This window comes from Amblyomma mixtum, chromosome 1 (genome assembly GCF_055824585.1).
Source record: "Amblyomma mixtum isolate Tamu chromosome 1, ASM5582458v1, whole genome shotgun sequence".
In the NCBI taxonomy this organism is placed as follows: domain Eukaryota; kingdom Metazoa; phylum Arthropoda; class Arachnida; order Ixodida; family Ixodidae; genus Amblyomma; species Amblyomma mixtum.
This window is the reverse complement of record NC_143012.1, coordinates 219,952,692-219,980,094: the sequence shown is the minus strand read 5'-3', so window position 1 is coordinate 219,980,094 and position 27,403 is coordinate 219,952,692. Positions and strand designations below refer to the sequence as shown.

The 27,403-nt window shown below is 46.7% G+C and overlaps 1 protein-coding gene across 1 annotated transcript in view; it reads right to left on the bottom strand.

Moving 5' to 3' along the window:
- Window positions 1–3,586: 3,586 nt before the first annotated feature.
- Window positions 3,587–27,403, bottom strand: part of LOC149370943 (guanylate cyclase soluble subunit beta-1-like) — a 129,143-nt gene continuing 105,326 nt past the window's right edge. The window contains exons 8-12 of the mRNA XM_089563870.1: window positions 20,109–20,297; window positions 18,548–18,694; window positions 16,499–16,653; window positions 6,345–6,564; window positions 3,587–4,516 (exon numbers count right to left, since the gene is read on the bottom strand). Coding sequence (XP_089419996.1) covers window positions 3,857–4,516; window positions 6,345–6,564; window positions 16,499–16,653; window positions 18,548–18,694; window positions 20,109–20,297 — 1,371 coding nt within the window. The 3' untranslated portion in view covers window positions 3,587–3,856. The remainder of the gene's footprint in view (window positions 4,517–6,344; window positions 6,565–16,498; window positions 16,654–18,547; window positions 18,695–20,108; window positions 20,298–27,403) is intronic.

Sequence of the window (27,403 nt, the reverse complement as noted above, 5' to 3'; positions counted from 1 at the left end):
CAAATAAACAAATTGTACCGGTGTTCTCGACGACCATTGTTGCGGCTCGCATGCACGTCAAAAAACACCTGCCCTTGACGACGCACTCAACTAAAAAAAAAAAGCACGAACACGCAGTCACACACTTGTCTTCACCTCCAAACCACTCACATCCACAACTCTCTAAAGAGTGGACGCATGCCGAGCCACCAATGGACCATTTGTTCAAAAATCTGTAAGTCAGTTTCTGCGTAAGCTTGTTTTCCAGCCAAAAGGTCTCGTTCCACGCGACACATTCGCATTCCCTCATCTGAGCAAACTCATGAATGTCGCCAGTTTACTTCAAGATGGCCCCAAGAGAGCCGTCGAAAGAGTACAATGGTACAGCACAGAAAAGGGGATTGCAGTCAACCTGCTGTTTCTGCAACTGCGGCTACGTTTCAGGTTATTGAGTTCCTAAGCGAGCGAAGCTGACCTTGAACACCTTGCCGTAAACACTCGCATTTTTGCGATAATTATGCAGGTTCAAGTAAAAAAGAAATTGTTTATGTGCGCTAATATATTTTTTCCGGAACTATGACATGTAAGCATTTCTTTATTGCTACACAATTTCCGCGTAAATTCGTAAGCAGAAGCACACCAAAATTACTGTAAATTTGTTGAGTTCAGCTGTTTTCTTTGTGAAGTTGGAATTAAATGAAGTGTGAGCTTTATAAAATTGTTCTTACAGCGATGACACTCAATAAAATTTATTGCCATGGAGTAACGGCAAAGTAACGTGCGATACTTCTTTTCGGTAACGGTAACGCGTTACCTTTTTGTGTGGGTAACGTAGGGCGGTAACGCGTTCTTTTTTTTTAGTGTAACGAGTAACGTATTTAGTTACTTTTTTTTCGGTAACGCCTACAACACTGCCAAGATTGAGGCACACCACCGCTGCTTCGAAGGTGCGACAGCGCAAGTGAAAAACAAGTTTGCATTTATCCTCTCCCCTCCTTTCCGCCCGGCAGCGTTTACAAGCACATCGGGGCAGGGTGGAGTTGAGTCAACCCCCGATCCCTCGGCGCGACTCGGCGCGTTTACGTGGACAAAGTAACCGGTTTTTGACCGGATAACTCGACTCACGTGTGCTTTGGTGCGAACAATGCCTTACTGTGTGTGCTGCGGGAGGGGTGGGTGGAGGTCAGGTGCTTTTGGGTGTGGCCTTGCATTCCGCTTCCTTTTCGCACCACAAGCTCAAGAAAAAAAAAGCAGAATCCTTCCGAAATACAGCTAAAGCAAGAAAAAAAGGAAAGAAAGAAATCAAGTTCGTCCAGGCTCTAAAAAAAAAGTGTGCGCCCGAACACAGACAAGCAAGAAGTTGGTGGTAGAATGTAGTAGCGGCAAAATAATTTGTCGCCAGGTGGAGCCACGTCGCACTAGTAAAATTTTAGCGCGAAATTCAAATCACCACAGAAAATACATACACAACTTTCAGAGCCTGTAAAATACAAACACTAGGTTAGATATGGATAAAAATTGCGGCTTAACAATCAAGAAAGAAAAAGGGAGGAAATGTTGCGGACGAAATTTTGATATTTGGCTTAGTTTTTTCCCAAGATGACATGAAAGTTCGACATATCTAAAAGCACCATTTTTCTGGAACTTTGCGTCTAATTGGTAAAAAAATGAAACTTAAACAATAAAATCTGTCCGCAACATTTCCTCTATTCACTAAAGACGAAAACGCTGCCACAAACCTCATGAAAATCGAGCCATGTTTAGACACGGTATAGCTTCTGAAAGTTCCCATGTATTTCCTATGGACACTGCCACTGGTGAACCCTCTTAAGTCCCTACGTGGTACGAATGCGTAAGCATTAAATGCTACTGTTTCGCTTCTGTTGCGTGGTTCCGTGATCCTCACGTATTAATCGTTAACCGTAGACGTGGCCTAGTGGTTTGGGGGTCCGCTTCGGCTGCGGTAGGTGGCTGGTTGGAAACCCACTGCCAGGCATGTTCTTTTCTTGTATTGTTTATTCTGGTTCTGCGAACACATTCTGCTCAAGATACGCATGAGGAAAGTTATTCTTACGCATTAATAAGGTATTCTTCTGTTTCTTCCTAATCTCGTAGTGGACACACCAAGCGCGCAACTCGCAAGAGCCTACGCTCTTTCTGCAGCCTCAAGCGGCACACGTGCAGCCCTCGATATTCATCGCGAACTACGCGAGAGCGCCGTGTCCGTTGCGTAATCCACGTGCACTCATGCGGTGCCATGGCGTCATCCTTTGGCGCGGCGCGGAACCCACTGTAAGAACGAGGACGGCGGAAGTTAGTGGCATGACATGGCATTAGATCCGTCGCTACGAGAACTTTAATCAGAATGGGCAAGTTGGCTATGTACATCCGGAACTACAAAAAGAAATGGAAAAAGTAGCCGGAATTCAAGGTTAAAATGTTTTTCTCATTATTGTGAACGTACTGTTAGACTGAAGATGAAATCGGCATAGATTATCATCTAATGGCACATATCCTTAATTTATTCTGAGCTCATGCATATCGTGGAATGTAGCTTCAAGAAGGCGCATGCTAGGTGCTGTGAGGTGACGCTCTCAGCGAGAACCTTTCTCTTAATGCATAAAATTGAAATGTGAGGCTGCGTAAGTATAGAGCAAGGTATTTTCACTGTCGATGTGTGTAATGTGCGCGCGATCATTTTAAAGGTGAAATATTTATAAACCAGAGCTGCGATTGCGTTATATAGCGCCGCCGTTCTTTTCCGCGTGCAGACTGGCTGTCGTAAACCGCCTCAGGTGATATGGCCTACTGCCGCACATGAAAAGTGGAACTGCGGCGGCCCCATCTTGAGGACCTGGTTAGCGCACCTGGTTAGTCGTAGTGGTTAGCGCGCATGAGGGATGCGAAATGTAACAACGGAAAGAACACACCGTGGGCACCACCTCAGACGGAAAAGAAATCTAATATGTAAATATTCTTGCCGAAAATTAATTTAATATGGTTAAGAAATGTCGTCCCAAAAACAAATATTTTTGGCTACTTTTGGGCTACGCAAAATTTTCGCTTTTGGCTACGTTTGGGCTACTACGCAGGCCAATTTGGCTACCAGAGGCCGGAACCATCTGGCAACCCTGCAAACGGCGAGTACTGGCGATATATGGAGAGGGTGTGCATTATGTTTCATTATCAATGTTTTTTTCTGTGCCACTAAGAAAACACCCATCATGCGGACTCTGTCGCTTGTAGGCAAGAGTAAAAGTCATGAAAATGTGCAATAGAAGGTATTTAGTCGATGTCATCAACGTGAAACGAAGAAGAGGACGCAGATGCATCGTTCCTAATTCTATCAACTTGCTATCATGGCTCGAATATTTCGGCCGCTGTAAGATTGCACATTCTGCGTTAGGGCAACATTTTAATAAAGGAGAGTAACTATAACCTAGTAGTCTATTGAAGTTTACAAAAGGTAAATTGCTTAGGAACGTATACTCTTATCAATCGCCTTAAATATACGATCAAAACCTCTCAATGGGTCGTTATAATTGTTTTTAGGGTCAGAGAACAAAAGGCAAAAAAAAAAAAATATGTTGAGAAAGCGCACCTGATTGTGGTTCAAAGTCTCGACCAGCTTCTCGGCTAGTTGTTGATCTCAGCTGTGCGGTAGAGGAATACTCTTAAGGCCACCACGCAATGATGGAGGAACCCTGCTTGCTCATTGCCGTCGGAGTCCTTGGCACGGGGAGGAGGTAGGGTGACCGGGTGGCCGCTGATGGGAGTGAGATGTCTCACAAGGGTACGGAAGACACAGTATCGTCTCGCACTTTTCTTTCTGAAGGGAAGAAGAAGTACGCTACCCACAGTGGGGCCACACTCGCTCTCAGGATGGGAAGATGACTCGCGACCAAAAACTGTCCCTCTTGCGGACGTCGGGTTCCCGTGAGGACGCGGGACCCTGTTGGCTATCACTGAATGCTGTTGGCACTCTGTTGCCGCTACTTTTTTGCGGGGATGCTTCTTTACTTGCACTGTCCTTCGTTCGGAACCGAAAAAATGGGCACTGCTGCTTGCCCTCGTTCCCGTCCGCACTGCCCGAGGGCCGATCTGTACCGCTGCTTTCACCATGCTCCCTAGAGCCGGCCCTTCGTGACGGACTGCGAGTAGCATCGTCTTCGCTTTTCCTTGGCCTGTTTACATATGGCAAGCTCCACGTGAAGCCAAAGAACGAAGACTTTCCGCTGGGGGCCGAATTCTTCTCGTCCTTTTCGCCTTGTAGGGAAGGCAGTTCCTCGCGGTCGCGACCGGTAGCTAGACTAGGCGCATTTTCCGTGACCGCTGCGGCGATGTCCGTGAGAAATGACGATAATGCACCAAGGGGTGTAGACAACGTATGCCTGTTGTCCACTTCCTTTGCATGAGGTAGATCAGGCTTGTTACTAGGCGCCTCAGGCGGGAATTCCTCTTGCTTTCCTTTCTTAGTGCTCGAGGACTCGAACCCGACATAACTGCAGTTCAATCGACTCTTGATGAACAAGCCAATCTGTAAGAGGAAACAAAAGTTCTGAAATTCACAAATTCTGCATTGAAAGATTAGGTCTTATGGGGGGTTAAAATCGCGCTGCACTATAATCAGCAAACTGTTTTACCGAAGCACGTTCTTCGGCTGCTTAACCAAGAATAGGGATTGGAAACCCTACGCATACACTGTTCTAACGTGCCTTTAATAGTTTACTCGCTAGGAATCCTCATTAATTTGCTGCTCATATTTATATACCGCTTCAAGGGAAGAATGACTGTTCTGCGTGTGTGGTTTTCGCTAAAAGTCGCGCAAACCTTCAGTCTTTCGTAAATCAGTGCTGTCACGTGCAGTAACCAAAAATTCTCTCCTATAAACATAATTCCTCATGTTGCTTCTAGCAGTTTATAAATATCCTACATTTTCTCTTGCGCTCCTTTGCAAACCTATTCAGTAGTCATCACACCAAGATGAGGTCTTCAAGGCAAAAATTTCGAAAAATGTAGTCGAATTGCCCGTCTTTTTTTCCGCGATCCACCATGTATTACAAGCTAGGGTGCCTCATGAAACAAGTCGGCCAGCACCACCACCTTAGGCTAGTACGTGCGAAAGAAAAAGGTTGGTCCGTGTTCTCGTTCGAGTTTTTTTCAAACAGAATGCGCACCTTAACACAATAAAATGAGAGAATGTACATTACTATAGCATTAGTTCGTATCTCGTCCGTAACTTCTACAACATATGCTATTGTGAGCTCTGCCTGACCACCGTATTTACTTTCAAATAGGTCAGTCCGTTTTATGGCCAATGCGATAACTTCAGGAACCGGGAAAACAATAGAGTCTGGTTTATAATGCTGTATAGGCCATCCAGCAAAAGGTATGGGAGGCTAACGTGCGATTAAGATGGTCGGCACAGCATATAGGGTATTGCTGATGCAGCGGCACGGTCAGAAACGCGTCCCTCGAGATAGTGCTGCATTTGCGCCCAGAGAAAAGGCGAAATTAGCGACGCGATATATGGAGTAAACGAAGGGGTACATAGCCATTAGAAACCGCAGAAGCATAGCCGTAAGCCTACGCAGGAAAGCTACTTCGCTTTCACATAAACTTCGTACCTTAAGCAAAATCACATATCACAAAACCACAGCCTGTCTGCGGCAATCGCTCCATATGCTTAGCTTATAAGGACGGACAGCAGACGACAGGGTGAGGGCGAATTGACAACGCCTCGAAGTGGAGCATTCTTATTGCGCTGTGTACTGAGGAATTGGACTTATTAGGTATATAAATAAGCGCGAACAAATAGGAACCCATCTTCTTTTCGTTTAATTGATAATGTTTTCCAGAGACCCTACATGTTATTGCTCTAAATGATATCATACATTAACGGCTGTAATCAATGGAACGACGAAGCTACGACATGCGAACCCGCTATTGACGAGGTAACGTACGGCACGCTGTTGCCCAATGCTGTCACCGTATCGGCTTTCTTTTGAAAGGGAGGGCATATGAAGGCTTTGTGCTGTACCAGCGCTAGTAAGTATTTTGAGAGCAAGAACTTTGAGGCATCCGTTAGGAAATGGTTTCCACAGTGACTGTGTTGTTCTATATTTTTTTTTGAATTTGTAGCCGGGTTTCCGCCTTACCGATGCGGTGATTCTTAAGTCAGGCAAAATTTTCTTTGGTTGCCAAAAATCGTATAATTTGCCTTCTAATTCTAAAGGTCTCATGCAAACTTGACAAGATTCCATTTTTCTTTTCCGCCTAATTTGGAACCGAAAATTCCGCGCAAGGGAAAAAAATTAACAAAACGAAACATTAATACGTAAGCCCCACCGTAAGACTACCCGTACCTCGTCTACGTCCAAAGTCGGCGAGGTGACAGCGGATAACCGCCTAATGGGCGACGATGACGGGGACAGGAGCATGCTGTCGTCAGCAGACTGCTCGCCCGCTGCCGCTGGCTCGGCTTCCGTGGCTCCACGTGAAGCCATGTCAACCAGGTAGCACTTGAGTGGGAATTCACCTACGTCCAGGTTGTCCTCGAAGACGTAGTCCGGCTTCAGCAGGTGCCTTCGGGTGGAAAGACAGAAGAAAAAAATGAAGTGCAGGGAAAAGACATGCCTGTTTATGCGTAACCACAGCCGGATGTTGTGGAAAAAAAAACGGTTGCGCGCAGGAAACAAGACCCCCACTCTGGGTATGTGCCACTCCAACATAGGGCAAGAACAAAAAGACTAAAGCTACGTTCACGTGATTTGTTTCGAGTTTTATTATTGGCTGTATGAGGATGTCGAGTGGTGCACGGTGGTCATCGTGTGTATGCCATGCGTAGAAAAACTGACTGGTCATGTCAGGTGTTTATCAGAAAATCAACAAGTGTCTCAACAAATTGGCGCCAGATCAATTCAGTAGCACCATGTGATCGAGGACTACGGGTAACGTGACTTTTGCTATGAGATAACGTGATATTATATGGACAACCATCTCGAGATAGTGACCAGATGCAGGGAAAGCAAGAGAACTTAGGGGAATAAAAGGCAGCGTAATTAATGAGACAATCATTCTGTTTGTGTACCTGGCTCGAGGAAAGCGTAAAATAAATGGGCATTTATACTTAATTATTTATTCACTTTCACAAGCTGGAAACTTCGTTTGGGATTGTTGCTGGAGGGGATAGTGCTGTTAAGAAGGTAACGCTCTATAATTAACCAGAATATTGAAATGGACCGCATGTTAACAAGCAACACTTAACTGGAAATACAACTAAACAGCCGCGTGAAGACGTAAGATATGAAATCGACGAGGCCATCGAGGTGCACAGCGGTGGAGCTGCCGATTCAGGAGCAGCATCTACGTTTTCGACCGAACTTCAAGGTAAGCCAAATAAGAAACCTCGGCTTCCCAGCGTTCCCGCTGTCAATGAAGTGCTCTTTAAGAACTTGCATAGACGGTGGCGCGACCTTTTTGTCGAAATAATATTGACATATTCTATGCATCGGATCCGAAGCTGCGAGTGACGCTCAAGTACAGTTACGATCCACTATACCACCACGTTACACACAGGAATTGTTTCAAGCATGCAATTTAGTACAGGAACAGTAAAAATTGAAGTCCTCCTAAAGGATTCCGCATCAACCATTAAACTCAGAGAAACCCGTATACAACGTAATGCTATAAATTCAACATATTTACCGAACGACAAAGCGCACCGCATAGCATACAGCTTTGGCTCAGTTTAAAAATTTTTCATGCTTATTTAGTGATTTGATGATTTTTAATATAGTGCTATAAATCGAACATCTCGACCAGACGACAGAGCGAAACTTCTGCGCTTCGCACACAACTTTCACTCAGTTTTAAGGATTTACGAAAGATAGCGTAAATAGAACGAAATTTTATACGTACATTTTTGTGCTCAGCTTTCTTCGCAGCAGACTGATTATAAAACAAGAGCTGAAACAGTCTGTTCTACCTATGGGCATTTCTATCTTCTGCATTTTAGTCTCTTAATGAGGAACCAAAGATAATTACATCAAAGTTAAAGCGTGTTCGATAATTGGTATCCTGTTTTACCAAATACGTAGAATTTGGGCCTTGCGGCATTGTTTGTAGGCCGTCAAAAACTTTTGTTGCTCCTCTCGACACCCTAGCGTGCAGAACAGATCGAGTTCCTGTCGCAGAATGCCGGAAATCGAGGTTAAAAAAAGTTTTCCCACCTGACGGAGCATCGTTCATTCGCGAGTGGACGCCGATTTCATTGGCTCCAAAGTCACCATCAAACTTCACGTATGCAACGAGGGCTGAATAAGACAGTGCAGCGGCTATACACCCTGGGAGATGATGTCTGAAATGGTCTATACTGACACCAATGTCGCTAAGGTGCCTAAAACAGTCACTGCAGAACAAAAAAAAAACTGAGACACGAATGATACTTGCCGCTACCCCCTTCTCGTTGGTGCTATACTCATGAAGTTGTTCATGAAACATGTTTATTTTGGCATAAATGCTCGGAGCTCACTTTCTCATTATTAGGTAGCCTTACACGAGAGAACGCCCTCTAGGTGTGCCTGTAGAAAGGAAAAGAAAGCGTTTTGTGAAAAGGCGACAGAAGAAATTTCTGATACTTATTTTCGAAATACTGATATTCTAAGAAAGCATTTGCTAGCTCTCATCATGAGTTTCCACTTTGCCAAAGAGAACAGTTACTTGAACTGATTACCTTCAGCACTTTGAGAAACAACCTCGACTTCATAGCTGCTGTCCTATCACTCGTACACATTGCTTTATCCATGCTTTGGTGCAGCCCAAAACCCGAAGACCCCATACGCGCTGATCGCTGACCGCCCCGAGACAGGCCGAGGCTGCTCTATGAAACGACATAGATTCGCTTAGGCGCCTTTCTCATGCTACAATGATAAATTCAAGAGCTTCTAATTGCCTTCGTCGGCTCGAATATAAAGAGATTGCTGAAGCCACGCTCGGTTTCGTAATTACTTGCGGAGAATTAGGTTTTGTGCCTCGGGCGTTCACGAAGTACGGCTCAAAAAACTGATGTATTTCTGTTTGAAGGAGTTAATCATGTTTTCATTAAAAATGATTTTTCTTTTTCTTCAGGAGGACTCTTCGATTCTATATCGCAATAATCATCTATTATTCCTTCAAACTGCTGAGGCTATGTAATATGAAAATGCGGTGGAACAAGAATAACCGAACTCTTCTGATATGTATTTGCTTCTCAGTTGGGGAGAATCTTTGATGAAGGGTGAAATCAGAATGAAAACTGTGTTCGCAGCTCGCAAGCGCTCTTTCTTTTACCAGGATATTATTGCACACTGAGAATCTTTCTTGTAAGCGTACATTGACTATGATTAAACTAGAAAAATCCACAACCGAGGGCTGGAGGGCCCTTCCTCTCAGCGGTCGCTCTGAAGTAATTTTGGAAAGAGGAGACAACTCATCTGACGCTCTATTGCGGGCCTTTCTAAAGAGACCAGAAATCCAAAACACACTTATGAAGCCAGAAATCCAGCTCTTCCCTTCATCGAACACGTAAATGTGTATGTGCTTTTGAAGACATTGAGTGGCTGCACTCATTGAGCGGTCTGGTAGACAACACCACCTGGTAAAAACAAAAACAAACAAAAACTAAGCACTGGTGAATTAGGTGCAGGGCAGTTAGTTTTTGTTGTGTCCCCCCCTTATTGCTTTTGTGTGTGTGCGCCCCCTCCTAACGACCACTCGCATTCCCCTCCTAACGACAGTTCGCATCCTCCTCCTAACGACCACTCAATCCTCCTCCTAACGACCGCTTGCCCTTCGTCGCACGCTGTCACCAGATGCCCCCCACGGTGCGCCCCCGCACCCTCCTCCTGTTCTGGGAAGCCACTCCCTCCCGTGGACGCTTCTCAGCTCCCTCCTTTCTTCGGGCGGCCAGTTCGGCTCCTGCCTCGGTCGACGCTGGTCGCACCCTCATCGGCTTTAAATAAACGAAGTCTTAAAGTACCGTGTGCGTCTTTCGCTGCATTCAACACAGCGACCGGACACGACAGTGGCGACGAGAAAGTCGATTCGACCCGCGCTACGCAACGCTATTGACAAGCCATGGCTACGCGAGGGTTTCCCAATCAGATACCAGAATTCAACGGCTCATCGTGGTCATCGTGGGTTGGACGCCTTCAGTTCTACTTTGAAGCTAACAACATCACAGACCCAGCCTTGAAGAGGGCCAACCTGCTGACGCTGTGCGGGGAGCAGACCTACGATACTGTCTGCGCCCTTATTCAGCCAAGCACACCAGCGGCAGTGTCTTACGACGACATCGTAAAAGCGCTGCAAAAGCACTACGACCCAAGGCCATCCGAGGTCTACAGCCGGGCTCGCTTCCAACGACGAGATCAACTGGGAGGAGAAACTGTGAGCGCCTACGTAGCCGCGCTCAAGAAGCTCGCTGCCGACTGCAATTTTGGAACGCTGTCGACAACAGCTACCGGGCAGGAGGGAGACGCAGCTTCTTCTGCTAACACCACCATGCTTCCCTTGGACGTGATGTTACGCGACAGATTTGTGTGCGGACTGAGTGACGAGTCACTGCAGCAGCGCCTGTTCGCTGAGAAGGACCTCACATTCAGCAAAGCTTACGACATCGCCGTTCGAGCGGAGAGCGCCGGTCACCAGCAGAGAGGGATTCGCCGGAACACCGAGCCGGTACACCAGACAAGCAACCAGGTGCGCAAGCCTTCTGTTGTTGTAAAATCGGTCAAAAAGGCACAACGCTGCTGGCGGTGTGACGACCAACACAACCCACAGGGATGTCGATTCCAGTCAGCCACGTGTAATTTTTGCCACAAGCGAGGGCATATCGAAAGAGCATGCATTACGAAACGGAGACTTGCCAAGATAAAGTCACCTTCCCAGCCTAATCACAGCGTCAACGCCTCAGAGAATACGCCGCTATCTGATCTCCATGGAGCAACATCAGCAACACCATCTGTGTTGTACGACCTGAACACCATGAATCTCGGCACGCGACCGAAGATTTTTACAGAAGTAAGCGTACATCACCAGCTGATTAAGTTCGAGGTGGACTCCGGCGCAGCCTGTACTCTGATCAGTGAGGACACGTTCCGAACTTCATGGCCATCTGACGCACCCGCCCTGCAACAAGACGACACGCACCTGCGAACGTGGTCAGGACAGAATCTGCCACTATTGGGCTCTGCCAACGTGCAGGTTAACTACAACGGCCAGACCCATACGCTACCTCTGCTTGTTGTGAAGGGCACAGGATCAAGCCTTCTAGGGAGAAACTGGTTTTCTCCACTAGGCATGATGATATGCGGCAAACATCAAAACGCCGATGCGCTAAGCCGTCTGCCACTAGACGCAACTGTTGACGAACCATTTCCACCAGGAGACGTTCTGATGTTCGAAGCACTGCCAGAACCTCCGCTTACAGCAGGCACAGTTGCAGCATCTACGCAGAAGTGCGCAGCTCTCCGGCTAGTTTACACAGCTGTTCAACAAGGCAACGTGCATAAACTAAAAGGGGACAACTTCGACGCTTACCGCAGGCGAGCTACAGAGTTGAGCACCCATCGTGGCTGCATCATATTTGGGTCCCGAGTTGTGATGCCGAGAGAACTACGCGCACAAGCTATGTCTCTCATCCACGCCGGACATCGGGGCATCGTTGCAATGAAAAAGTGTGCCAGAAGCTACATGTGGTGGCCTGGCATTGACAACGACATCGAAACAGTGGTGCGAGAATGCAAGCCTTGCCAGAGCAGCCGGAGCGCCCCGCCGAAAGCTCCTGTCCCAGAATGGGAAAAGCCAGACACACCATGGCACACACTGCACATTGATTTTGCAGGACCAATTGAGGGCTGCACTTTCCTTGTGGTCGTAGATGCCTACACAAAGTGGCTTGAGATAAGGCAAATGGGACAGACGACTTCGGCAGCAGTCATTGACAACCTCCGATCACTATTTGCAACGTTCGGCCTGCCGCGCAAGGTAGTGTCGGACAACGGAACACCGTTTGTGTCTGCGGAGATCCTCAAGTTTTATCGCGACAACGGGATCTCATCAGTTACATCGGCCCCCTACCACCCAGCGACAAACGGACAAGCCGAGCGCTACGTAGCCGAGCTAAAACGCGCCCTTGAAAGAGATCAGACAGGCTCACTGCAGCGCCGCCTTGCGCGCTTTCTCTTCAAGCAGCACACGACGGTTCAGAGCACAACAGGCCAGACCCCCTCGAAAATGATGTTCGAGCGTGAAATGCGAACCCAGCTCACAGCCATCATCCCCGAGCCAAAGGCAGAGACGTTCCGGGAAGAAAAAGCAATTCCGCGCTGCGGCACGCTTAATGAGGGGCAGCGCGTCCTCGCCCGACAGTTTCTGAAAAAGCCACGCTGGGAGGAAGCTACAATTGTCAGACGCATAGGCCTGCGCTCTTGGCTCGTCAACATACATGGCACAGTAGCACGCCGACATCTCAACCAGCTGCGTAGATTTACGACGCCGTCTGAGAGCTGTCCGCCAGCGGATAGAACACGTGCACCATTTTCCCACATAGCCTGGCACCCCTTCCCGGAAGAAGAGACTTCGCCCAGGACAGACCCAGGAGACACAGCGAACAACAGCCAGCCTACAAGTGTTTCTCCCCCGAGCGCACAAAGCCAGCGCGCCTCCACGCGTGAGCGCCGACCCCCTGCACGATACCAGGCAACTTTCTAAGGGGGAAGGAAGTGTTGTGTCCCCCCCTTATTGCTTTTGTGTGTGTGCGCCCCCTCCTAACGACCACTCGCATTCCCCTCCTAACGACAGTTCGCATCCTCCTCCTAACGACCACTCAATCCTCCTCCTAACGACCGCTTGCCCTTCGTCGCACGCTGTCACCAGATGCCCCCCACGGTGCGCCCCCGCACCCTCCTCCTGTTCTGGGAAGCCACTCCCTCCCGTGGACGCTTCTCAGCTCCCTCCTTTCTTCGGGCGGCCAGTTCGGCTCCTGCCTCGGTCGACGCTGGTCGCACCCTCATCGGCTTTAAATAAACGAAGTCTTAAAGTACCGTGTGCGTCTTTCGCTGCATTCAACACAGCGACCGGACACGACAGTTTTATCTGAAAAAGTGTGCGTAAAAACAGCATAAAGGGTAGGGATATTACATAAGGCCGGCTTAAAGGGTGGATACAGCGACGAGTGAATACTTTACGATTTTGAAGATCTCGTACACAGCTGCAGCGAATTACAGCTCGATTTTATCCCTTTTTGATGAAGGCACCGGTCAAAGACTCATTAACCGGTTTGGAATTTTTCGGCGTTTGATGGTTTTAAGAGATCCAAATTTAAGCGCAGTTACTCCTTTCCGCCTAGCTTGTAGCCATGTAAGACTGCTGCTTTAGAGCTGGGCGAGCTAACACGAATGCAGAACGCTAATGTTGCAAACTGCAGTGAATATGTCCCTGCTACCGTTTCTCGTTCACCAAAAGAGAGAGAGAGAGAGAGACTCTTTAATGAAGAGCAGAGAATTTAGCCGGCGCTTAAAAATCGCTGGCATGCTACTCTGCGTAGGGAGGGGAATTTGGGAGATAAAGACAGAAGGAGAGCAGAGTGGAAGAGGTAAAAAAAAACGAAGATAAAATGCGGCCATGAAATGGGTACTAAGGATGCAATGGCGAGAATTGATGTAACCTATGGAGTGATGGAGTGCATAGTCCGTCAAATGGGCTGACGAAGTTCACTGCATGAAGAATGCATGAAGGTGACGTGCAAGTGAGTTTAAAGCTTATCAAGATGTCCAATGTCTTTTAAATATGTGAATAGAAAAGTCATTGCAAGTCTCTGTTGCCTAAGGCCTAAGGGACCTAAAACTTTGTCCATTGTAAGGGGCACTGAGCAGAGCTTCTGCATGCAATGTTCATAGTACGCACGCTCGTTGGCATATGCAGGGCACTCAAGCAAGATATGCTCCACAGTTTCTATCGCGGCACAGTTGTCACAGTGCGGACTGTCCATTTGTCTAAAACGGTATCGTAAGCCGTTTGTATATGCAGCATTAAGACGAAGTCGATGATAAAGTGTTTCCAGATGTCGAGGAATTCTGGGTGAGAGTCTTGATCTAAGATGTGGGTCGATTGAGTGAAGAAATTGGTACTGATATGTCGGCAAACTCCAAAGCCGATACATTTCTTCGGAAGAAAAACTTTTGGCCACCTGGGACGCATCAGATTTCGTAAAAAAAGTTCTAATGTATCTCCGATGTTGGTGGCCCTTACGGGCCGCTTCATCTGCTTTTTCATTAGCCTGAATGCCACAGTGAGCAGGTACCCACTGAAATGTTATGCAGTGGCCTGCGGCAATAGCTAAATGATGTAGATATCCGATGTCCAGGGAAACTGGCTGGTGATTCGTTTTCTTCAGCAGGTTGGCCAGGATCTGCAGAAATGCTTTCGAATCAGTGAAGATAACCCAACGGCCGGCGGTTCGGCGCAGGATGTAAGAAACAGCTTCCTTAATGCCGTGAAGCTCAGCTGTCGTAGAGGATGTCCTCCGGTGCAGCCGGTAAGAAAGGGCATGGCCTGTTGAAGGCACATAAAGGCCACATGAAGAGGTTTCTTTAGTAGTTGAACCATCGGTGGAGATATGGGTGTGCTGCCTATATTCCTCCGTTAAGTAGGCGAGAGTAGTTTGCAGAAGAGCTGCCTGTGGCATGCGGCTCTTTGCATTCACACCTGGAACAAACTTCTTCACCTTTAGAGGAGAGAGTGTCCATAGAGGAAAGGTCAGAGGTAGTAGTTTCTGTGGCTGATTAATAGTAGGGATGGGCAGGAGCTGCACTGCCTGGCCAAAGCTAGAGTTGCTGTGAGTTAGGTGGACACGGTGCAGGAAGTGCTTCTTCCCTTGAAGAACATGGCGGAGATGGGTACGCATAGTTTCCTGGGCGGCAATCACCTCTAGTGGGAGACATCCTGCCTCCGCTACTGTTCCTGATGCAGAGGAACCCTTTGGGAGGCCAAGGCATATTCGCAGGCAGTTGTTCCGTGCGGCAACGAGAGACTTATTGCTTGACGTAGATAATCTTTGAAACACTGGTAGACAGTAGCGCAAGGTTTCTTCAACGTAGGCTTTTTCAAGCAGAAGCATTGATCGGCAGTTGCTACCCCACCTTGTTCCCGCCATGAACCTAAACACTTGCGATGCTGCAGTGATCCTCTCGCGGAGTTTTTTGATCTGAGGTGTCCATGACAGATTATAGTCGATTACAACACCCAGGAATCGCTGAGATTGTACATATGGTAGCGATCGTCCGCCTAGGAGCAGCGGATATCGGGTCATCGTTTTTCTTGTAAACGCCATTGCAACACTCTTTTCTGGCGAGAGACGAAGACCTCTGGAAGCCAGGTACATCGAAATGTGCAATAGCGCTCTCTGTAGACGTTGCTGGGTGATATAGCGCGAACGTGATGCGGTCCAGATGCGGATATCATCAGCATAAATTGTTATACGGACCCCTCGCGGAAGGTTTCTTCTTATGTGTATAAGGGCAATATTGAACAGGAGAGGGCTGAGCACCGCTCCCTGTGGTACGCCCCTCTCTACTGCGTGAAAGCGTGTTGGACCGTTTGGAGTGGTCGCAAGAAGCATATTGTATCCTGCAGAAAAATAAAATAGAGTAAAGAAAGGCCTATTAGGGAAACAATATTGAACCATGCCCATGTTTTCTGGAGAATCAAAGAAACTCAAAGGGCAGGGCGTTACTGTGCGTCCTGTTATTCAGCCAGTGAAAAAAAAAGAGAAAGCGAGAACGATGAAGAGAAAGCTTAATTTTCCTGCCCAGGTTGGTGTGAGCCTGGGGTGACACAACGTGAAAGCTGAACACGAATTTCCCTTTGCGAGCTTCGCTTTAAAAGCCCGTTTTTAAGTGAGACGTATAATAGTCATGCGGGGTGACCACAGCACGCAGCTCACCAGCGATAATGATTGTGTGTGGAATACGGTGTGGCATAAGTTACACGTGGTTTACTTATGTCCCTTCAGATTAGTACACTGGTAAAAAAAGATGCCGGGTTGATTATTGCACGCTAGGAAAAAAGTATACAGGACGATAAAAGTTATTATAACGATACCAAAGGAAGCTCTTATATGTTACAAATCCTTACAGCCTCTTGAATTCTCTTATACGTTGTGCCAGAAAACTCATTAAAGGTAGAAAAATAAACCAAGCGACGGGCAATATTTCAACGAGTAATTCAGCATCTAAATACGACGATGGTGTCTTCCAGTTCGGTTACAAAACACTATGCACCGCTTTGTCTTCAGGTAGACTCCGCAGTATTCCCTATCTCATCCACACCGAGCACGACAGAGACTGTGCTTACTTATCGCCTTATGATGATAGATTTCACTGTTATTTCATTCCATCACGCTCAGGATAGCTCAGGCTTGGTGTACATGCTCTACCACAGTGAAGGGAATTAAGTAAACAATGCACTATCACCTCACCTCCTGGCCACCTCGGTGATGTTGACCCTAGAAGGCTTCGATAGACTCTCGGTCTTGTTGGCAAGAGTGACTGTATTGCCGAAGAGGCAGTATCGTGGCATTGTCTTCCCAACCACTCCGGCCGTCGCGTAGCCAGTGTGCACACCAATACGCATCTGCATAAAGATTTGTGTCCTGTATGGAGTACAAACTTGATCCCACAGAGCGATAACACTAAATGGAGGAGTCTGCGCTACTTACGAAACTTCAACGACGTCGCAATTCATGGCACTAATTGGCAGCAGAAAAAAGTCGGTGCGTTTTTTGCGATCAGGATGACTAGGTAAAGTGCATACATGCTTAATAACTCAGCGCCGGATAACAAAGCAAGCACCACAATCATTTCTCTCAAAATTAAAAAAAAAATCCACTATACGCGCACTAGCAACAGCGCGAAGCTTAGCTCCGAGTTCAATAATCATTATGGGGGTTGCTTAAAAGACATTGGTAAATAACTGTGACACCGACAATCCCGTCTTTCTTATTTTAATACTGGCTGCTACTTCATATCAAGTGATTTTTCCCCGTAGCTTTTCTCAAGCGCTCAGGCTTCGAAAAGCGTCGATAGCCCCGAAGTACGGCAGTTTGACGCTGTTGGGTGTGTAGTTTCATGTCTAGCTAGGCTCATTAAGTTGGCATCTGAGAAATCTGAGAAAACTCCACTCCTAGAAGTTCCAGCTCCTTTTTGTAGCGCTTTCAGTTTCTAATGACGCCTATGAACTTTCGTTAAGGAAATAACGCTTAATGAATGAAACGAAACTTTACGACCTGTTCATCACTGCTGCTTTTAACTACAGCAGTGGTGCCTTCTTGCACAGTTTGAAGGAACTGCAACGAGGAAAGGCATCCTCAGCAATTCACAGAATGAAAGGCTGTAGAAAGATCGTCTAAACTCTACAGCACAGAGGTAAGCTGCTAAACCCATTACGGCGTACGCCGAACCGAAGAAGCGCGGTAAGAAAAATGTAGGAATTACCGCTTAAAGTTTCTGAAACCTTGCAGTAAAAGGGCCAATCTTAATAGGAGAAATTAAAGCGCTTTGAAGAATAAGAAGCCCATTTTCTTGTTAACTGACTCCACGGGGCTTTCGTTGTGCTTCCTCCTCAGATGGCACTAAAGAAAGAAAAGAAATGGCTCCTCGTCTTCAGTAGTGACACAAGTACTGAAAAGCTGGCGACTGCATAGTGTGCGTACGAGATTAGTGCTCTTTTTGCTGCGGGCCATTCCCTCCAGGCACTTGTGTAGATTAGGAGCATTCAACTTGTGACTGTTTCAAAATGACAGTGAATAGGACTTCGCAACACCAGTCCAGGGGTGAAACCTTCGAGCGTAAAAAGAAACATCAGAGAAACACTCTAGGTGTCTAAGCCGAACGGAATATAAAGAATCAGGCGTGGAAAAATATTTCACACATTACTAGTTATCAAATCTAGGAGATCCATTTATACTGCAGCGACAGTAACTTTCTTAATCCATATCTCTCAGTCAATTTTGCAACGCTCTCGACGATTTTACAGACATGCTGTTGCTTCTTCGACCTTCTACTTTGTTTCGGCGCTGCCGGGCCACACAAAGAAAATTTGCTGCAGCCTAACCATAACGATGCAAAAGTCTTGGCAAGAAAGGGCATATATCTTAATATTTTGCTCGAGTCTTTGTCCTTCCTAAACGGCTTTTGTACGAAGTAATTTTCTTCACAAAGTTACAGCCCGCTTCAGGAAATGAGAGAAAGCTGGTCAGCCTCCATTACAATGTGCCTCCATTTCAATTTTAAAATTCAACTTTCTCATAAAAAATGTATCTTTTGCTGCCGGTAAATACTCAACATACCCAGAAAAAGCGAAAGTTTTTTTTTTAAAGAGAACAGAAATTGAGAAGAGTTATCCTCAGTTTTCTTTGACATGTGTCGATCAGAAAAAGCAACAAAAACAGTGGACTGTCGAGTATCAGAGTAAGAGGTAACCGGTGAATTATCCTCGGCCTCAATGCGATGTTTGAATTATGTGTTACCTGAATCGGCTCTCCGATAACTGGGTTGATTACGCTCTTCGTGGCGGTGATCATGTCGAGTCCCATGACAACCAGGCGGTCAGCGTGGTCTTCCACGAAATCCGGCACACCGGCAACCACCACATATGCGTCACCGATGGTCTCCACCTATACGAGGGGTAGAAAGTTTAGTGCAGATTTCTTCCTAGCTCTCACCAGAGCAAAAAGTTACAGGTTTGCACTTAAGTCTAATGGCGGGAATGCGAAAGGCTGTCTTTCTCCTCTTTCTCCCTCCATTTTTCATTCTTTTAATTTTTGTTACTTTTTATATTTTAATTTTCATTTCTTGTTATTGTGTATTTTTGTCTTTCTGCTATATTTAATTGCTGTTTTCTCATTTTTGTCTTCTATTTATGTATTTTTATTTATTTTTATTTTTGGCTTATTACTTATATGCTGCTTATCAACTGTTTCTTCATCAACTTTTACATTTTGTTGTATTTACTGTACAGCTCATGTGGACAGCCTCCATCCACGAACTTCCGTCTACAACTTCCGTTCATGCCACTCATGAGCCAAGAAAGGCTTGCGCCTTAATATCCGTGCCTTCAGCCGTACTCACTGCAACGGTAAGACGAGCGTATACCCTAGGAATTGACGCTTCGGATATCACGGATAAGTCCGACGATGAATGCGAGTGACGAATGGCTACAGCGATTTAAGTGCTCGAAATCTCTAGGGCTTCAATAAATCTTGGCGAGCGTTTCTGCGCAGGTGAATCTCTCTCTCTTACTCAAAAGCGCTTTCAGTTTATACTGAAAGACATGAACAAAGCAGAAGATAGGACTTGTTTTGGTTTCTTTGGTCTTATTACATGCGTGTACAGGTTCCAGGACACGTTCCGTGCATTTTTCTTTTCTTTGATTTTCCTTGCCATATTCTCTCTGTCTCTTGCTGGTGCTCGAATTGTACGAGAAAAAGTGTATACGAGAAAAAAAATTGGCAGAGGCTTAGCTTGGTTAAGGCCGGAAGGTTGCGAAAGCAAATTACGAGCAACTTTAGCGACTAAAGTAGTGAAAGGTGAAAGCCTGAGTGCTGCACGGAACGCCGGAATTAGATTAAAGTGCTATTGAGGTGTCCACTAAACCACAGAGTTGGTAAGGCGCCTTTCCTTTCCTCCAAATCAACGCAGTCTACAACGCTGTCTATGTCAGAAGGCATCAATGAACGCCGAAATTAGCTTAAGTTTTATTGAGGTGTCCACTATACCACAGAGTTGGTAAGACGCCTTTCCTTTCCTCGAAATGAATGCAGTCCCCTCTCTTACTGCCTATGATCTGCGGTGCTCCGTGGCTACCGCTGGGACCGCGCCGACGAACCGACTTGGTAGCTCAGATTTCCCCTCGGTATGACGTCACAGACGCGAGCGCCTCCACGCGTCATCAAACTGGAGGCCGTCTCAAGGTCAAACGTGACTACCGCCGGGACCACGCTGAAGGCTCAAAACTTAGCGTAGTATTGCTTTCGCAATAAAAGCTGAGAGAATGTTGAGAGCGAGGGAGCAAGGATTATGGCGCTTCACCTTGTAGACGCCGTGCACGTTGGACAGGTTGTCGAACTGCAGGTAAAGCTTGTTGAGCAAGCGAACAATGTCCATGGGCGCACAGCTGCCGCACATGTTGGTGAAGCCCACGATGTCCGAGAAGAGGCAGGACACAGTCTCGAACTTCTCCGCCTCCACGGGAAGGTTCTGGCAGAGGCGCTTGGCGACCTGCGGTCGATGGAGGCAAGATTAAACTGCGCGTTGGCTTAAGTATCTTGAGTCTAAAGGCGGATATTGTTGGTGTATTGAGTTGACAGTAACAAATTACCATCTAAGAGAGCAGATGAGATTTTCATGTTTATTAACTGCGCTGACAGTTAAAGTGAAATGTTTACTTTTCTTGTAGTAAGACACGTCATTTTATAGTGCATAAGGTTTGAAAGCAACGATAGTAAATTCTTGAAGTCGTCTTTTAATTATTAAAATGATCATGCGCTCGCAGATATAAATCATCTTACGGATAAATTAATAATTTGTATGCATCAAATATAAGTGCGAAAAAAAAAACAGTCAATAAGATATGAACATGAATCATAGATTGAACACTTAGTAGCTTTTGTGACTACTCGAAAAGTAGCCATGTTGGTCTCAGAAAAATCAGCTCTTAAAGCATTAATTTAAAATTAGCCTTCGTGTGGCCGACTGTTCTAGTAATGGTTGCAAAATGGCTGTGCCAATTATTGTGAGCCTAAGATTAAGTGCGCATAATAATGTTTTGAAATTGTCGTGCAAGCTGCTCAAAGTTCTTGGATATTCTTAACGGTTCTATATATGCCCAAGAGCATGCTACGGAAACTTATAATGGTATGCTCATTACCGGGTAACGGATTTATCTTGCACGTTATGAACGCTGGTTTCTACAGTGAGCACGCGAGTAATAAACTTGATTAATCCGGATGAACCGCATTTGCACAGTACGTGGCCCTCTCTCTAAAGAACGCTTAACTTAAATACAAACTAGAGCAGTATGTTTTATCTTAGCGCCCTACCACGTTACATATAAATGCATATTCCATTTGCAAGAGGGGCTATTTATTTTTAGGACAAAAAAAAATGGCACGTTCATTTTCATCGGGTTTAGTCATGCCTGCAGGGCACAGAATTCCTGCCAGGAAAGCTGGTCTGAATTTTAAATTGCGCTACTACTGCGTGAACAGCGCGAAAAGAAGACAAAGGAATGAGCCAGATCGACGGTGGTAGTGGTGAACGGGGAAAAGTGATTTACAACATGAATACAAAAGGGAGATTCAACCAGTCATTTTTATTTTGTCGCCTTTTCATTTTGTAACACTACTTCGGGCTGTCCGTTTTTCGCTGCGCAACGGGAAAGAGTGCAAAGAGGCGGTCAGACCAACGACAAGGCACACTCTAATCGCCGTTTTTTCCAAGCATGAATATGTTTTAGTAGACTGTGCTTTCCATGACGTGACCACATCGATGCCGACATGCAACGGCCTTGCACGCAGTTGGTTGCTGAAAAACTATTAAAGGACGCACAGTGGCCCGAGAATGTGGTGATCATTCGTTTACAAAGTAATTTTCTCCTCTTGAGCAATTAGCGCGAGCAATTCCGCCGCTTTCAGCAATCCAAAGACTACCTTTTGGGAGAAAAATATTGATGATGAATTTTTATTGCTCGAGGCCATCTGTGGCCAAAGAGCGCAATGGCACAAGGTTGTTTCTTCTACTCAAGATGGGGTCAATGACACTTTTCCCAAGCATTTCACCCTGAATAAGCAGAGCACCAGGTAGGGGAAAGCTTGTACCCGTTGTATCAGCGGTAGGTGCCCGGCGGCACTGGGGGATCGAACCCCACGCTGGGGATCGAACCCAGCACCTCCTGCATGGAGGCAGATGCTCAAACGACTAGGCCCCCGGTGCGGTATGTAGAAAAATAGCAAAAATAGCAATTGTATTTGTCAATATGACGGACGTTCCTGCTGGAAAATTGCATTAGGCACCAGTTTTTAATGACCGATTGGGGGGGGGGGGGAAATTACCGTGTTGCCTCTTTATCGTTTGCGGCTCCAACCTGTGACGCCAAAGCATAACCAGTAGGTTCTCTCATTCGCCAGCTCTGCTATTAAAACGAGGTTGATCAATAGCAAAGAGGCAAAAGGAGGGAGCAGGTCAAGAATAATTAGAAAATATAGCCGCTGCATAACTGTATGGTTAGTGATTTGCTTCTTCCCGATGCAACTGACATTTGCGGGTAGGTCCTTCGAAGCCCGGTAGTAATTGTAATGGGCTCATAGATACACAATGATGGCTTTTGCAGCGCATTAATAGAAGCGGTAGCTGACCTCAGTAAACCGGTGGATATCGTTAACTGGGCAGCTTGTTATCCATATTTTAAAAGCCATCTTTTTTTAACATCTCCATTTGGTACTTGGTTGGAGTGAAAAATTTGTACATTACCGCTAGATGCAGCCATTATCAGTTTTCTAATTTCGGAATTCTGCTGACGCTGTGTGCTAAAGCGCAAAAAAAAAAAATTGGCAAGCCAGAGCATCATTTGGTAACTGCCCGTATCTGGAGAGCCTATAGTCGAACCTACCAGTTTAAGTCAATAAGCGGTACACATGTCACGTAACCTTTATTGTTCCGCTCGGGATGCTGTCGTCCTTCGGTCGAGAGTATAGCACTTGTTAACTAACATCTGCTTTTCCTTAATTCGGAGCGACAATCGCATTGTCGTGGAATCCGCGCAACCAAAGGATGTCAGTGCAAAACGCTTCGCCGGCAGTGAGCAAAATGTAGAATTTTTGTGGGCCACGACATTTTTAAACACTTTTCACTTTCGTTTTTCTGCCACTGCAAAGGTAACACTAGAGAGCCGCCGCGGTTTCCCAGTGGTTATGATGCTCGGCTGCTGGCCCGAAAGACGCGGGTTCGATCCTGGCCGCGGCGGCTGAATTCCTATGGAGGCAAGATTCTAGAGGCCCATGTACTGTGCGATGTCAGTGCACGTTAAAGAACCCCAGGTGGTCGAAATCTCCGGAGCCCTTCACTACGGCGTCTCTCATAGCCTGAGTCGCATTGGGACGCTAAACCCCCATAAACGAAACGAAACCAAGATAACACTAAAAGCAAGACAACACGGGCTCACTTGCTATTAAGGAAGGCTGCTGCTGGTTTATTAAAGAAAAAAAACCTCAGTAACGTGAGCCACGGGAAGGGTCCTGTTGTCTGAGCGAAAGTATCTTGAAGGAGTTGCAGGAAGGCCTGTCATCTTAACCCCCCATCACTGACTTCTTGCACCATCACAAGTGCTACCTATAGAACATCATAAGAAAATGCAGCTAATCAAATTTTTTTCTTTTCAACTTTTGCCGCTGGTTACCGTTTCTTCTGTGTTTTATAATTTCCTTCATTTTAGTATCTTTCGCCTATTTTCCCTGAGATTGGGAGGCCGCGGGCAAACGCCTTCATTATTGCGTTTATTTGCGGCCAGGCTCAAGCGGCTTACGTAGGTTTCACTGACCGCCAAAGGCTTCTGCCTTCACGTCGTGCTTTTCTAGAGAGCGAAACGCCAGTCGACATCGCCGCTTTTCTGCCCCACAGGACATAATGGGCAGCTAGGCTCTCATACCGAACGCAGACTTTCTGCCAATCTCGCCACAGCAAATTGTGTCCGCAGAAAAGTATAATCTTTTCATAAAAGCACAGTGAACCTGTGCACCTGAAAAACTTAGCGTTTGTTGATCTTTCTTGCAACCAAACAGCAGATTTTCTTGCTTCAACAAGATGTGGATGACAGGGCAGGCCCAGCGCACATTACTCACCACGACAGCACCGGGTTTCTAAGTTCAGGGGTAAAAATGCGTAAGAAAATAAGATTTAAAAACATTTCCGTTTAAAAACATGTGTGTATTCCTTTTTTTTCGTTCCTTTTCTCACGTATTTATAATTCGCATTTATGTTAACATAAGTCACGAAAAATAACTTGACACTGTTGCGTGCTGTCTGCCAACATGCTGTCTGTTTCCTCTTTGGGGAATGAATCGTAATGCAGCATGTGTTGTCTGCGTTTTTTAAACTTGTAATTTAAACCGCGACACATGCGTAAGCACCCCATCCGTCCTCGTTCATGACTGTGAAATATCGTATCTTGACCATCATGACTGTTTTTGACATCTTATGAGTGTTGTTGGGGTAGATCATGCGTGCTCCTGGTTGTTAGGAGAGTATATTTTTTTTGTGTTTCTTGCAATAAACCTTCAGTTAGTGCCGGTAGTTTGGGAGGTGCGAAGCCTCTTTCTGTTTTAATTCTTTCCCCCCCTAGGGCACCTGTGCAATGCATCGATTGAGTCGAGGATGGCAATTACGTGTTCGGCCAAGCCGGACATTCCGCCAGGAGCCGTAGCTGCAAGTCTTTCCAGAGCGCACGATTTGGGGAGAGTGGGAAGGGTGGGGGCTTGGCACAAGACCCATTCCCACATCTTCCCTCGGGACCTACTTTTTTTGGTTAACTTGGTCGAACTAGACAAACTGAAGGGTACGTGCACTTTGCCAGCCGAAGTTTGTGTCTTGCTTCTGTTAGTCGGATTACCGCAGTCTGATCTCTCAGGCCTGTGTGTAGGCGTTCCTCCCACCCCTGCTTCCCTGGTCGAGAGCAAATCGTTCCCCATTAAGACTCCTCCGTGACGAAGCTTTCCCTCGCGTTCGGCTCAGGGGTACAGACAGAGCCATTTATAAACATTTACCCATTCTTCCAGCCGACACGATTGATAGTACTTCGGTTCTTTGTGTAGGACTACAGAAAATGACCCATATCCATCAGTAGGGTGCTTAACTGCGCTGGTTTCGCCAGAGCAGTTAAGAAGCTCATCATCATCATCATCATCAGCCTGACTACACCCACTGCAGGGAAAAGGCCTCTCCCATGTCTCTCCAATTAACCCTGTCCTTTGTCAGTTGCCGCCACTGTATCCCCGCAAACTTCTTAATCTCATCCGCACACCTAACTTTCTGCCGTCCCCTGCTATGCTCGCCTTCTCTTGGAATCCACTCCGTTAAACCTTAAGGACCAGCGGTTATCTTGCCTTCGCATTACATGCCCTGCCCAAGCCCATTTATTCCTCTTGATTTCAACTAAGATGTCATTAACCCGCGTTTTTTCTCTCACCCACTCCGCCCTCTTCCGATCTCTTCACGTTTCTGTTTTTCCTGTGTCTGGGATAACAATAATTTTGCTCTGTGAAGAAACAGCAGAATATGGCGGTTAACAACTGCATGTTTTCGAACAATGCATGAGTTATTCAATAGTTGTGTAATAACTCACAGCTTAGTTTATTATACAGTCATACAGGTGTGGTAAGCGCTACTACACTAGAGGAGAGAAGGTAGAGGAAACAAACTCCGCTACTTAGTAGTTAAAGCTCATTGGAGAGGAATAATTGCTGTACATTTTTAAACCAAAAAGGTATAGTTTAAAGCTAGTCTATTGCAAAATGAAATGTGAAGGAAGGAAGGAAGGGAAAACTTTATTTACACTCATGGTTTTTCCTGCGGTTTGGGGGCATCTTCAGAGACGTCTTGGTTCTACCCCCAGGAGCCTTCTCTGTCGAAGTCGTCCGCCTCTAATCAGTGGTCGGTTGCCCTCAGTCCAGGGCTCCGCTGGCCACTGCCGCCCGTTGAGCTCGCTGTACCAGACCTTGTTGGTCTTCGCAGCGGTCGCTGGGCAGCAGAGTCTCCCACTGCTCCGCACTCGGGTTTTGTATTTTGGGGACCACGTCTATGTTTTGGCAGGCCCATGTGATGTGGTATAGTGTAGGTTTTTCGTCGCACCAGGGACATTTGTTCGTGTATATTGTAGGGTGCATTTTGTTTAGTATATGTAGGTTTGGGAAAGAGCCTGTTTGTAATTGTCTCCAAGTGACAGCTTCCTCTCTGCTGAGGGATTTGTGCGGTGGGGGATATCGCATTCTTCTGCCTCTATAGTTTTGTAGTATGGCCGAGTATTCCCTGGGTGCTGGCGCGAGTTCCGCGGTCTCGTCGGAAGCTCGGAAAGTAATGTATCCTCGAGCTATCCTGTCGGCCTCTCGGTTCCCTGCCACCCCCGTGTGCCCCGGTACCCACACAATTTTGTGTCGGATCTTGTCGTTTTGTTCTTCCCGGTTTTTAATTCTGTCACTCGCTGCGAGGAGTATACGGTGCGCGTAACGACCTATCCTGCCATTCATGTAATTTCGGCAGGCTGTTTGAGAGTCCGTAAGTATTGTTAGTGACCGCCCGGTTCGATAGCCCTCCGCCACCGCTAGAGCAACGGCTACTTCCTCAGACTCTGCAGCTGTGCAGCCTCGGAGAGACGCGCTGGTCATTTCGCGTAAAGACGAATCGACCACCGCCGCTACAGCGATTTTGGTATCTCCTCCTCTCCAAGACGCGTCTGTATACACGGTCGTGGCTTGAGGAGCCTATGTTTTCTTGATGAATTCGCCCCTCGCTTCTCTTCTGCCTCGATGGAGGTTGGGATCCATGTTTTTTGGTATTGGCGCTACCTTGAGGGTCTTGCGAAGCTCGTCGGGGATTGTTGCCGTCCTCGACATTTCTCGCATCTGCTCGCGGTATCCGAGCCTCTGCAGGAGCGCTCTTCCTGCTGTTGTTTGCAACAGCCTGAGTTTTTGCGACTCAAGCTGCGCCTCTCGTAGCTCCTCAGAGGTGTTTTGTAATCCCAGGGCCATGAGTTTTTCTGTAGACGTGTTGCGTGGTAGTCGGAGCGCTGTCTTATACGCTTTGCGTAGCAGGGCATCCGCTTGTTGTATTTCATTTTTGTTGAGGCACTGGTAGGGTAGACTGTACGTAATTCGACTAACTACTAGGCTTCTGACTAGTTTTAGTGTGTCTTCTTCACGCATGCCATGTCGCCTGTTGGTGATGCGGGTGATCATGCGTGCGACTTGTAGCGTTGTTGCTTTCAGTAGGGTAAAAGTGTGAGTACTGCGCCGGTTGGATTGAACCCACATGCCCAAAATTCTTATTGTTGTCTTTTCGGGTATGGGCGTCCCTTCTATGTAGACGTTGAGTTTCAGGTCCTCGTTTGTTGGGACGGTCCGGTTTTGCTTGCCTCTCCAGACTCACAGCAGTTCCGATTTCTCGGTCGAGCATGAGAGTCCTCTTTCTGCGAGGTATTGCTCTACACAAGAGGCCGCTTGCTGTAGCCTTTCTTCCTTCTCTCCGAGACAGCCCGTGTTTGTCCAGACTGTTATATCGTCAGCATACATTGCGTGCCTGATGCCTTCGATGTTCTCTAGTTTTCGAGCTAGGCCTAT